The sequence below is a fragment of the Gossypium raimondii genome, chromosome 9 (assembly GCF_025698545.1).
Source record: "Gossypium raimondii isolate GPD5lz chromosome 9, ASM2569854v1, whole genome shotgun sequence".
Taxonomy (NCBI): Eukaryota; Viridiplantae; Streptophyta; class Magnoliopsida; order Malvales; family Malvaceae; genus Gossypium; species Gossypium raimondii.
This window is the reverse complement of record NC_068573.1, coordinates 44,664,029-44,675,922: the sequence shown is the minus strand read 5'-3', so window position 1 is coordinate 44,675,922 and position 11,894 is coordinate 44,664,029. Positions and strand designations below refer to the sequence as shown.

Here is an 11,894-nt window from a genome sequence, read left to right as displayed (position 1 = left end):
ATGATTTTAATCATAATAATGTCCCTTTATTTTTTTCAAAAAACATATTTTTATGTGCTTTCTTTTTCGACATCAAGTTTTCAACTGAGACACTTAACGGCGACCTTTCTTAAAACCATCCATTCTGGTGAATTAACCCCCCAATAATTTTGCTTTTAAAATACATAACACTTTTCTTTGTTTTCCATGAAAATGGCCTTTCCAAATATAACTTCATCTCTGTTATCAATTTTCAGTCACAAAAGGACTTAATTATCATAATATAATTGATGGAAACCTATTAATCCGCTTACTAATTTTTCTAAGAAAAAAAAAGTACAAACTATTTTGTGGTTCTGCTCTTTTTGATATAATGTCAAAGGCTACCCGTAACCCCTACCCAGCCCTTAAATAAGAGGATAATGCGTTTTAGCGCACTTAAATCCATGTCCTCTTGCAATAGCAACAATGTCAATACCAATCGAATTAAGACTCAATCGACCCTCCATTACAAATTATTATTTCGGCAGCAACTACTTTCATTTTAATAAATTTGAAAGTTTAGTATCACAAAATCAAGTGGCACCATTCTTTATTTTTATTTTTATATATAAAAAAAGTAATCACCTTTTATTTGAAAAGTAACTTTTACTTTCTTTTAAAAATAATATTCCTTTTAATGTATTATTTTGTTAAAAATTTCCATGCATCAATCAAAATCAAGTTGTAATATAAAACTACTTATTTTCATGCAAAAAGGAAAAGAAAGAGTGCATTGGATTCTATAGTAAGTCTCATAATGCGTCTCTAATCTTAAATCGGTTCAAAACTATTTTACAGCAAATCATGTTTTGTGGGCTCATTATCTTCTACTTTAATTTTTTTTGAATAATTGTACTTCAATTTTTTAACCATAAAATTTTAAGTTTTAGTTAATAATTTTGGCAAATAAAAATCATAATTAATTATATCGACAATTCTAATTAAGATAAACACTAAATTGAATAATTCAAGTCAAGTCAGACAATGAAATAATTTTCAAAAAGTGAAACACCAAACTTTAATACTTAAAGTCCGAAATTTGTCTCAAGAAAATCAATGGATTTTAAGATACATTCCCAATGAAGAGAATCAATGTGCTGACTATCTAATAAAATTGGCCTTTAAAAGGAAGGAGGATTTGCAACTGGTTGAGATCCTTCGAGAAGAAGCGTTAGATTCTCTTAAAACAGACAGAGAGAAGAATTTCTATACCTCTCAAATATTTAATGTAATTTAGCTTTGTACTGTCTTCTTTTCAAAAAAAAAAAATCGAAAAACTTAATTTTTATCAGTATGATCAAGGCCTCATTGTCATTTTTACTTTTATCTTTTACAAAAAAATATTTATTTTATAAAAGCAAAAATAAAATTCAAGGTGTTATTTTAAAAAATTGAAAAACATAAATACTCTTAATTTTAATACTCCAATTATTATTTAACACATAAAAGTAACTCAATAAGAAACTCCATATTAGTAATGTTTCATTTGTTTTACTCTATGATTATAATCATATTAATCTACAAACATCCTTTTGATAATTTGGTGAATATATAAATATATATGTATTTTCCAGCAAAAGAAAGTCAAGCTTTTTCATGGATTATTTGTTTTTACCTTTTCTTTTAACATTGGATACACATTTGTTTTGCTTGATTATGAAGTATTTGTATCTATATATAGTGTTATGGTATTGGCAATATAGTGGTGAAGCAATTTTCTTTTCTTTTTTGTGGACAGTGATTCATAAATACTGGACAGAATCTTGAGAACAAACCCTCTTTTTTTTTTTTTAAAGCTTTGAGGATCAACAGTAGCAATAAACAGGTATCATGAAACTAATCAGTGATTGTTAGAAAATTTCTTTCTTTCATATTGATATAATTTTACTAATGAACTTCCATTTCTGGTCACCAAAGCTGTCAGAGAAACATGGCAAAGTTTTTAAGCAGAGACATTAATTTAATGGGGTTTCAAATATCACATTCCAATAAACAGAAATTAAAACCTTTCTATGATGATCCTGACTCTATGCTACCTGATGTTGAAGCCTATGCTTCCTGGCTGGTTTGTCTAATCTTTCACATATTGCTTCGATTTATTTTTTCGAAATTAATATTTATGTCGATAACTATGTCTATCACATATTCAAACAAGGGTTTTGGTTGACTGACATTTGTTATTAATATTATGATAAGCTGAAGCACCCTTCTGCATTGAACTCATTTGATTGCATAATGAAAGAAGCGAAGGGGAAAAAGGTGGTGGTGTTTTTAGACTATGACGGCACACTTTCCCCAATTGTTGAAGACCCTGATAAGGCTTTCATGTCTACTGAGGTACCCATTCATTATTTTACGTATGTATGCATGCACGCACAAAAAACGTCATCTTCATATCAGCTGTTAAATGTGAATCATTGATATATTGCCAAAAAAAAAAAAAAAACTACATATACAAAGTTCTTCACTGTCAGATGCGTGCGGCACTGCGTGAGGTAGCAAAGCAATTTCCAACATCTATAATCAGCGGTAGGAGCCGAGACAAGGTAACATATCCATCGACGAGGGTTAAATTTTAGATTAAATGTTTAGTTTTATGGAGCTAAGAATAAATGGGATTAAGCCATTGCTTCTTCAGGTTAAAGAATTTGTACAGTTAAATAATGTATGTTATGCTGGAAGTCATGGGCTAGACATTATGCAACCTCCCAAATCCCGTGATAAAAAGGTTAGTTTGACGGTAAGGATCCAATATTTAAGAATATACAAAAAGTAAATTAATATCCACTTTAGGGATGGGTTTGTTTTTTGGATTTGGTAGGGAAATGAAGGCGCCTTTCAACCCGCTAAGTTATTTTTACCTGCAATTCAAGAGGTAATTAGGTTGCAGAGTAAATTTTAGCTGAGGTTTTTTAAAACTGTTTTAATTAAATAGGTTACTCCATTTGTTTGTGACAGATCTCAATGGAGTTGGAACACAAGATTAGAGAAACACAAGGTTCTAAGATAGAGGACAACATGTTTTGCATCTCTGTACATTATCGACAAGTTCCACCGCAGGTAAAATTACTTGCCTCCCACTGTTGGATGCATATATGTTTTTAGAAAACCCCAAGACTCTGGCTAACTCAGACTATTAATCATATCTCTGACAATTATATGTTTTGAAGGATCAAGGAAATTTGAAGGAGAAAGTGAAATCTGTGGTTGAAAATCGTCCCGAATTTCGTCTTACTGAGGGTAAAATGGTAGGATAAATAAAGCAAAGCAATATTACTGCAAAATGGTTCAGTTTCTTTCAGATTGGTGTTAAAAAGGATTTCTTTTAATTGTAAAATAAACAAGGTAATAGAAGTGCGGCCATCAATTGAGTGGAACAAAGGTGATGCCCTCAATTATTTGCTTCACACTTTCGGGTTCAGCAATGCCGATGATGTTCTCTCTTTGTACATTGGAGATGATCAAACTGACGAAGATGCATTCAAGGTCTCATTTTTCATTTTCATTAAAAAATTCGTATGCTTAACCCATTCAAATTATGAATATCTGGAAATGAGTTTTCAAAATTATGGAGATGGTGTTTACAGGTGATAGCAGGTAAAAGGGAAGGGTTTCCCATCGTAGTATCTTCCATTCCGAAGGAAACAAAAGCATGGTACTCCTTACGCGATCCATCAGAAGTCTTAGCTTTCCTATTACGTCTAGCCAAATGGAACAAATCCCAGGCTTCCTTTCTTCAACTAGATTATATTTGAAGAACAAACAATTAGTGTATTAAACCACTTTCTTTTTCTTGTTATAAATTAATTAATAAAAAAACAAAAAATTAAGCAATTTTGATTTTTTTATCACTAAACTATAAAAGTTACAAAAAGATCACCCAATTATTAGTAATTTTTTTATCAAAAAGTTATAAAATCATCACTTGACTATTTAATTTTATCTTTTTTATTATTAATTAGTTAGCATAAAAATAAAACCACTCAAAATTAGATGAACCCGTACTAATAATATCCTAGTTTCCCATAAATTATATAGATTAAATAAAAATATAATTGCATGTATAAAACCTTTTGGATGATTGCACATAAAAACTTGGGATGAAATACAAGAATTCCTCAAGAGATTATCCATTTTAGGACTATTCTAGTCTAGTTACGCTTAAATGTGGAGTTTCGATGAAATTCAATGTATTAGTGTTGATATGATCACATCCAATTATATGATTTATGAGAATAAATTATTTGGGGCTACTTCATTAAAGGTTAAGCATCATTGAATCAAATTAACAAATACTTTCATTAAGAGTTACTGGCATTCATAATAAATTACGAGTTAAAACATTTCTTCCCGGATGTTAGTAACGATCGATGAATATGCCTCATTAAAATCTTATTGAGAAAAATATTAAAAAGAATACATGGCATTTTAACTCTCATTGTAAGTTGTTTCATTTAAAACTTTTATCAAATTTCAGAGTTAATTTGATGAATGTTAAGTGCTAATATTATTAGGTTTGAATTTCATCGATTTTGTTAATGAAAGTTAATTATTGTTATCTTTTTCAAGGTTTAGAGTTGATTTAATAAAAGATAATTGCTAATATTATTAGTTAATTATGAATTTTCATTAAATCAACCCTAAAACTCAATATCACTTTTAATCCAAATATTACAAAAGTAATATATTCCATATTGATTTTGGTTGGTGTTGCTATTACTCTATAATTACTATGTGTAAGTTATTGCTTTAATCCTTATACTTTAATTTGGTCATTTTAATTTTTATACTTTTCAAAACTTGAAATTTTAGTCCTTACTAAATGATAGCTATTAAATTCTTTAAGTTAAGTTCTATTATTTATATCATTTTATGCGGTAACATATTATCACCGTGTAATACTATGTCCACAAATGATTAACAAAAAATTAGTTAATCGATTTAACGACTATCATTTGTGTTAAGATTGAAATTTCAAAATATATAAGACTAAAGCTACAATTTTATACATAGTACGTGACTAATAATATAATTTAGTGAAAAAAATTAATTGCCACAGTTTGTGTTAGGACTAGAATTTTAAAATTGAAAAGTACAAGGATTAAAACATACCAATTTGAAATGTAGGGATTAAAATTAACTAAATTAAATTACAAAGACTAAATTCATAACTTAGATATAGTTACAAAGACTAAATTCATAACTTAGATATAGGACAGAGAATAATGGCAAAGTTTAGCAAAAGAACAAAGATCGCTTCTTCTCTTCTCCATAGAAGTGATACCAGTGTGTATGGTTTACATATAGTTGAAGAAATCCCAAGAGTTAACTGGCTTCAGCCAAAGGATGGATTCCATATTTAGCAACATATATTAGTTTGCGTTGGGGAGGAAGATGGCGGGATTGTTTATTCACTTTTGCTTTGCTTTTTCATGGATGATGAAGAAAATTTTCCTATTAGTTGTTAAAGCATATAAGATTTACTGAGAATAATTTTATTCAATAATTAACTCGATACGACTTTTTATTTAACCTTAATCTACTGATCTCACACCAGCGGATAATTGCAAATTTTATATTTTTGTTGATTTCTACACTCATTGTCTTAGACTTATTGCAAGTTAGGTTGATGGACCAGGGTTAATGACAGGTGATTTCAGTGTGATTTGGAATAGTATTGCCGAAAATTAGGGAAACAGAGGAACGTAGTAGTATTTGGTAATGGAAGATAATAGTTTGGGGTGGTTGAGGCTGCAAATCAAGGTGAGCGAAAAATTGGATTAAAATAAATGCGAATGGAGCAATAAAAGTGAGAACTGAGAGTTCATACGCGGTGGTGTACGTCTGATGTTTATCGTCAAAGTGAAGATTGATTATGAATCGGTCTCTATGAGCTTTATTTTTTCAAAAAAATTTATCGTATTAGACGGTATCATTAAAAATTATTACTATTTGTTCCATGTGTATTTTATTGAAAATTTATACCAATACCACCAACGTCACTAAAAATTTAATTTTTTTAAAACCCATTATTGATGGGTGATTTACAAAAAGTGAGGGTTGTGCCACTAATTAAATCCAAAATTAAATAAAACCAAAATCACTTGAATCAAATCGAATGGGATTGATATTTTTGATGGAGTTAGGTGGGAGGGGGTTGACGGAATCTAGCATGGGAATATGAGATTTGCTTTTTTTTCTCAATCATTTTCGTTTAAACTGTTTTTCAAAGCTTTCTTTCATAACGCGTCTTATTTATTACCATCTTGTATTTATTTCGCATTTAATACCAAGTGTCTTTCAAGCAATTAAATTAAAGTTGTACTAGAATTGACTACACATAACAATATTTAGCTTAATTGAGCGGTGAGGTCAGAAATTAATAATTTTAATAGTTTATATATTTATAATTTTTAAATGATTAAATTAAATTTTGTTATTTTTAGAGGTTAAAATGTAATTTATTTTTATTAATTTAAATTTTTAAAATCTCTAAAGGGCATAAATGGATAATTTCCCATTTTAAGGGGGTCAGGCCCTGTCTACCTCCCTAGATATGCCACTAATTGAGTCATCAACATTGTTACATAGTAGGATATCCTCCTATTTAAAAGTTGAGGAGAGACTATGAATAGTTCTAGACGCGGATATGACAAGAACTTATATTGTATTAAAAGTAACAATATTTAAACAAAAACTAACAAAGATTTAAAAAAAAGAGTAAATTACACAAATAATCTATCATTTTGATCATTCGAAAAAAAACCCTATTTTATATTAAAATTATTGTAGATTAGAAATTAGTAAATTAAAAATAAGTGAGATAACATTTCAGTATGTAGGCATTTTATTCTAAATTAAAATTTGTAAAGAATATTAGGTACTGTTAAAAATATTAAATTTTATATGTTTTGAAAATATTTAATTATCTAACTTTAAACTTATTTATACAATAAATTTTTTTAACTTAGTAGTGATGCAAGCTTTTATAAATTATATAATGGAAGTAAATTAAAATTATTTTTAGGTTATATTTTGCTACAAGTCCTTGTATTGTATGCAAACTGTGGATTTAGTCTCTTTATTCTAATTTGGTCAACTTTAGCTTGTGTACTTTTTTGAATTTTATAATTTCAATCCCAATTAAACAACATCCATTAAATTATATTATTTTAAAATTATTATGTGACAAATATATTATCATATGCGTATAATGACATGCCAACTTGTTATTTTCATATAATACTTATAGAAAAGCTACATCATTTTAGATAATGGATTTAACAGTTACCATTTGAATTGTGGTTGAAATTATAAAATTCAAGAAGTATAGAAATTAAAATGATCAAAGTGAAGAATATGGATTAAATCCACAAGTTATGCATAATTTGAGACTAATAACAAAATTTGACCTAACAAATATACTGCTATTGTATGACCGAAATTTCAAAACTCGAAAAAATATAGAATCAAAATTAATCAAATTGAATTCACAACTTACGCATAGTACAAAAACTAATAACATAATTAGCTTCTTTTCCTCCTCTTTCTTCTTCTTCTTCTTCTTCCCCCTTCCTCCCTTTTTTTTCTTTACTTTCCTTCACCACATTCTTATTATCTTCCTTTTCGATTTCTATCTCTTACTTCCAACAAAAAATCATTATCACTAGCATCTCTCTCCAATGGTATGATCTTAATTAGTAGCCTTGATTTTCAAATCTAAAACTTCATGGTTGACTTTCTCTTCTTCCTTTTTGTTGATTTTGAGTATTCACAAGTGTACCAAGTAATGATTGAAGTAGAAAATAACAAAGGAAATAGGGTATGCAAAAGCATAAAAATACTGAAAACACTTGTTGCGCATGAATTTTATGTAAATTTATCTAATTTCTTTTTACAACAAAATCTTACATTTGTTGCATATTTCGAAATGCAAAACCATTACATTGATGCAAGTCAAAATTACCAACCTATAAAAACTTACATTGTTGGTCATACTTTCTGTTGCAACACTGTGCGTGATAGAGAGCTATTCCCATCACAATTTATGTTGCAAACAATATTTCAACAATCTCCCTTTTTAACATTTTGACAAATTTACGTAGTAAATAAATATTACAATCTCATATATTAATCAATAAGCAAATATCAGTGAATAACATATCCCTATTAATAATCTTCTTCAAAAATCACAAACTCAAAAGACTAAATGCTCCCCTATCAATATGCATTTTCATTTGTCAAGCATATAGATAGAAAGCATGCATTCCAAAGACATAAATAAAGAGTATGTGTTGAAACAACAAGCTATAAGGAAAAATAGGACATAAATCCAAAAGGAAGGGAGTCATGCTCTCTATCTCCGTCTCTATTTTTTTTTTTAACAATTTGATTATAAGTTTTGATCATATCTATTATTTTTAATACAATATTTATAACTATTCATACGCTTTAGCACACTCAAACTCACATCTTCTTACATTAACAACAATACCCATGCCAATCGAACTAAAATTCAATCAGCTGGTACTACATATACTTCTCATATTTTAGCTAAGATTTCTCCTAGGATATTTATTTTGGTTCAACCTTAGAGTTTGAAACTAAATCGAAAAAAAGAAGTTTTAATTACTTGAATATGAGAATGGGTTAAACTGGCTAGATTAATTTAAAAATATTTTTAGGTGTCAAACTGGCTAGATTGGGTTAGCAAGAATAGTTTTATTATCTGAATATGTTCTTAGCATCATATTTAAATATTATATAATATATAAATTACCAATAATTTATAAGAAAGTATTATAATAAATTTACAAATATTATAAATTATGTTTGTGGTTACATATCTCATCAATGTTTCAGTTTTTTTAAATGATAATATAATGAAATTAATTACAATGTGTATAATAATATTATTTAATATCTAACTTTTACTAATGTATCAAAAAAAATGTAATTTGTAGTAAATATAGTAAGAGTTTATGTGAGAGAATGTGAGTTCAAACTTAAAGACAGTATTGTTGAGAGAGACAATCATGATCTCGAATATGGACAGTAAGACGAATATGGAAATTACCAAAAAATATTTAAATGCAACTTTAATGATCTAAGAACAGTAAAAAGATATTCACGTGTCTATTTTAACTGCAGCATTGAATGGGATTATTAATTTGGAGCTACAAATTATGTCAAATTAAGGTAGAGGATTAAATCTTAAATGATAGAGGACTAAAACCAAAATTAGACCCGGAAAATAAGGTTAGTTTAGAATTGGAGGCGGCATGGCAAAGTTAGTTTTGGTGTGTTTTTAACACAAAGGGAAGTAACAGAAACGACAAAAGCAGAAGCGGACAAAAGCTATGGCAGCTCTCGTAATAATAACATTAAGCTAAGCTCAGCTGATTGCTGATCAGCAAATAAAAATAAAATAAAATTCAAGTATTTTGTTTTGATTTTTATAAATTGGTTCGATTCTTTTTTATCATATTAAAATATATTTATCATTTGTCAGATGATGAGATAGATGGTATGGAGTAGCCTTAGCTTTTCTTCTTCCTTCTCAATGGCGATGATTTATAGCCTCTTCTTTAATTCTCTTCAGATAAAACAGTTTTTGGTCGCTGATCGGAGTGCTTCCCGCCGGCAAACCAGAACCGGTTGATTTTTTTTTTAATTTCGTAATAAGAGAGAAGTGACGGATAATAAGAAGAAGAGGGGGGAAAATGAACGTGAGTAGCAGTGCGGCGGCGACTGAGTATATAAAGAGGCATCACAGGCATGAGGCTGGAGAGAATCAGTGTAGTTCAGCTCTCGTTAAGCTCATCAAAGCTCCTCTCCCTCTGGTTACGCTCTCTCCTTGTTTTTTTTTTTCTCGTTAAGCATCTTCTTTTAAATTTTGTTTTTGATTTATTTACAAATAAAGATCATTGATTTTCTTTTTCTAGTTGTTTTTTTTTCATCTTCTCTGAGTTGAGTTTTTCAATGTTTGACGGATTCTTATTGAGTACAATTAACTCTTGATCTGCGTTTTGATTTTTCATATGAATTATCTTGAAATCTGATATTAAAAAAATTCTCTTATTTGCTTCTCAGATGCTTTTGTAATGCTAAATCCTTGATTTGTGATCCTTGTTATTATCAACATTTTCTATTGGCCAAAAGAGAAGAAGAACATTTCTGAGAAAATTTCAACCCCTTTACAACACTCTGCATGACTGAAACCATGTGAACGAGTATGTGGATTTTGATTGGTTTGAGTTATTCATTTGGATGGTATACATAGATGCTACCTTTAGGAACAATGGGGGTTAAGATTTAGTTGAACTAAAAGGAATGGTCTGCAAAATGATTTTTATTTTAGTCCAATTTGGACTTACGAAATGAATGGTTTGTATTTTAGAGGGGTTCAGTGGAAGAAGAATATGCCAGAAAAATGGCAAGAATAACTAATAGTGGATATTCTGATCCTGTAGATTACAAACAATGCATTTTTCCATAATTTTAGCTCTTTCTTTTTCTTGTGAATTTGGTATCTATCATCATTTCAAATACGGGTATGATACAGTTCATTTTCGTATATTTAAAGGGTCGGTCTAATATCATATTCATGTGCGGATACTTGGTGTTTTTTCATTTTCAAGAATATGCATAAATTGCTTTGTTTCATTACAGGTATGGTCTTTGGTGAGAAGATTTGATGAACCTCAGAAGTATAAACCCTTTGTCAGCCGGTGTGTGGCGCCAGGAAACCTTGAAATTGGGAGTCTTAGAGAAGTGGATGTCAAGTCGGGACTCCCGGCGACTACGAGTACTGAAAGACTGGAACTCCTAGATGATAATGAGCATATCCTAAGCATAAGGATTATCGGTGGGGATCATCGACTTCAGGTTTTTCTCTATCATTTTGGTTCATCCTACATGAACTAAGCAATTTAATGCATTCCCTTGGTGTTTATGGATGAAGATAGTTGTTGATTGTCTAAGCATTATTAAAAAGCCTGCAACTAAGTCATTGGATGTTCAATTTATACTTTTGGATACAGAACTACTCTTCCATCATATCAGTCCATCCGGAGATAATAGATGGAAGACCTGGGACACTAGTGATCGAATCCTTCGTGGTGGATGTACCGGAGGGTAATACCAAAGATGAAACATGTTTCTTTGTTGAAGCATTGATCAAATGCAATCTCAAATCACTTGCAGATGTGTCGGAGGGGCTGGCAATGCAGGACCAGACTGAACGGATCGATATTCGAAAGTTGGGGGCTGAAAGATAAAGGGATCTATAGATGGAGTGCCAATTGTGGGTCTTCCATCTTCTATTTACAACACTAATCATTGCATTCCTTATGTTTCCCATTCTGTTATCTGCTAGAGTTTCATTTGCTTCAAGGAATATATTTAGTTTTTCATTTTTGTTGAAATATTTTGACGCTCGTATTTGATATATTTTCAACTATGATTTTAAGCTTTTGATTTCACAAACTCCTTACGGAAGCAAGTGAATCCACTGATTTAGAGCCCTGTATGTAGATGAAATTAATTACAATGTTAATAAAATCCATCTAAATGTTGACATGAATGTAGATTAATTTTAAATTTGATAAAATAAACCCTCTACTAAAGATTTATATTGTAACCTTCACATTTAAATGGTTTTCAATTAATTATCATTATTATTATTTTATATAATATTAGGGTGAGGATGTTGTTTTATTCAAATCAAGACAACTTAATTAATATTTTTAAAATTTTATAGATGTATAATTGCATGTATATATAATATATGATAAATATTTTTAAAATATGATAAACTTAGAAATAATATGTCAATATTAATGCTTATTAGTGTCAGACCAAAAATACGTTAT

General features: G+C 29.5%; 2 protein-coding genes across 3 annotated transcripts; both read left to right on the top strand.

The window, feature by feature from the left end:
• Positions 1-1,725: 1,725 nt before the first annotated feature.
• LOC105800147 (probable trehalose-phosphate phosphatase D) lies at positions 1,726-3,864 on the top strand. 2 transcript variants are annotated; one of them, XM_052620392.1, is made up of 10 exons: positions 1,726-1,846; positions 1,939-2,086; positions 2,224-2,358; positions 2,496-2,567; positions 2,660-2,749; positions 2,843-2,896; positions 2,980-3,081; positions 3,192-3,269; positions 3,367-3,507; positions 3,609-3,864. In XM_052620392.1, the coding sequence occupies exons 2-10, from the start codon at positions 1,952-1,954 to the stop codon at positions 3,774-3,776; spliced, it is 975 nt and encodes a 324-aa protein (XP_052476352.1). In that variant the 5' UTR covers positions 1,726-1,846; positions 1,939-1,951; the 3' UTR covers positions 3,777-3,864. The 2 variants fall into 2 exon arrangements, with proteins under 2 accessions (XP_052476352.1, XP_012486540.1); XM_012631086.2 differs by having other exon boundaries at positions 2,218-2,358.
• A 5,642-nt stretch (positions 3,865-9,506) lies between these two features.
• LOC105800148 (abscisic acid receptor PYL8) lies at positions 9,507-11,508 on the top strand. The gene is made up of 3 exons (XM_012631087.2): positions 9,507-9,863; positions 10,693-10,908; positions 11,064-11,508. The coding sequence occupies exons 1-3, from the start codon at positions 9,744-9,746 to the stop codon at positions 11,298-11,300; spliced, it is 573 nt and encodes a 190-aa protein (XP_012486541.1). The 5' UTR covers positions 9,507-9,743; the 3' UTR covers positions 11,301-11,508.
• The last annotated feature ends 386 nt before the right edge of the window (positions 11,509-11,894 follow it).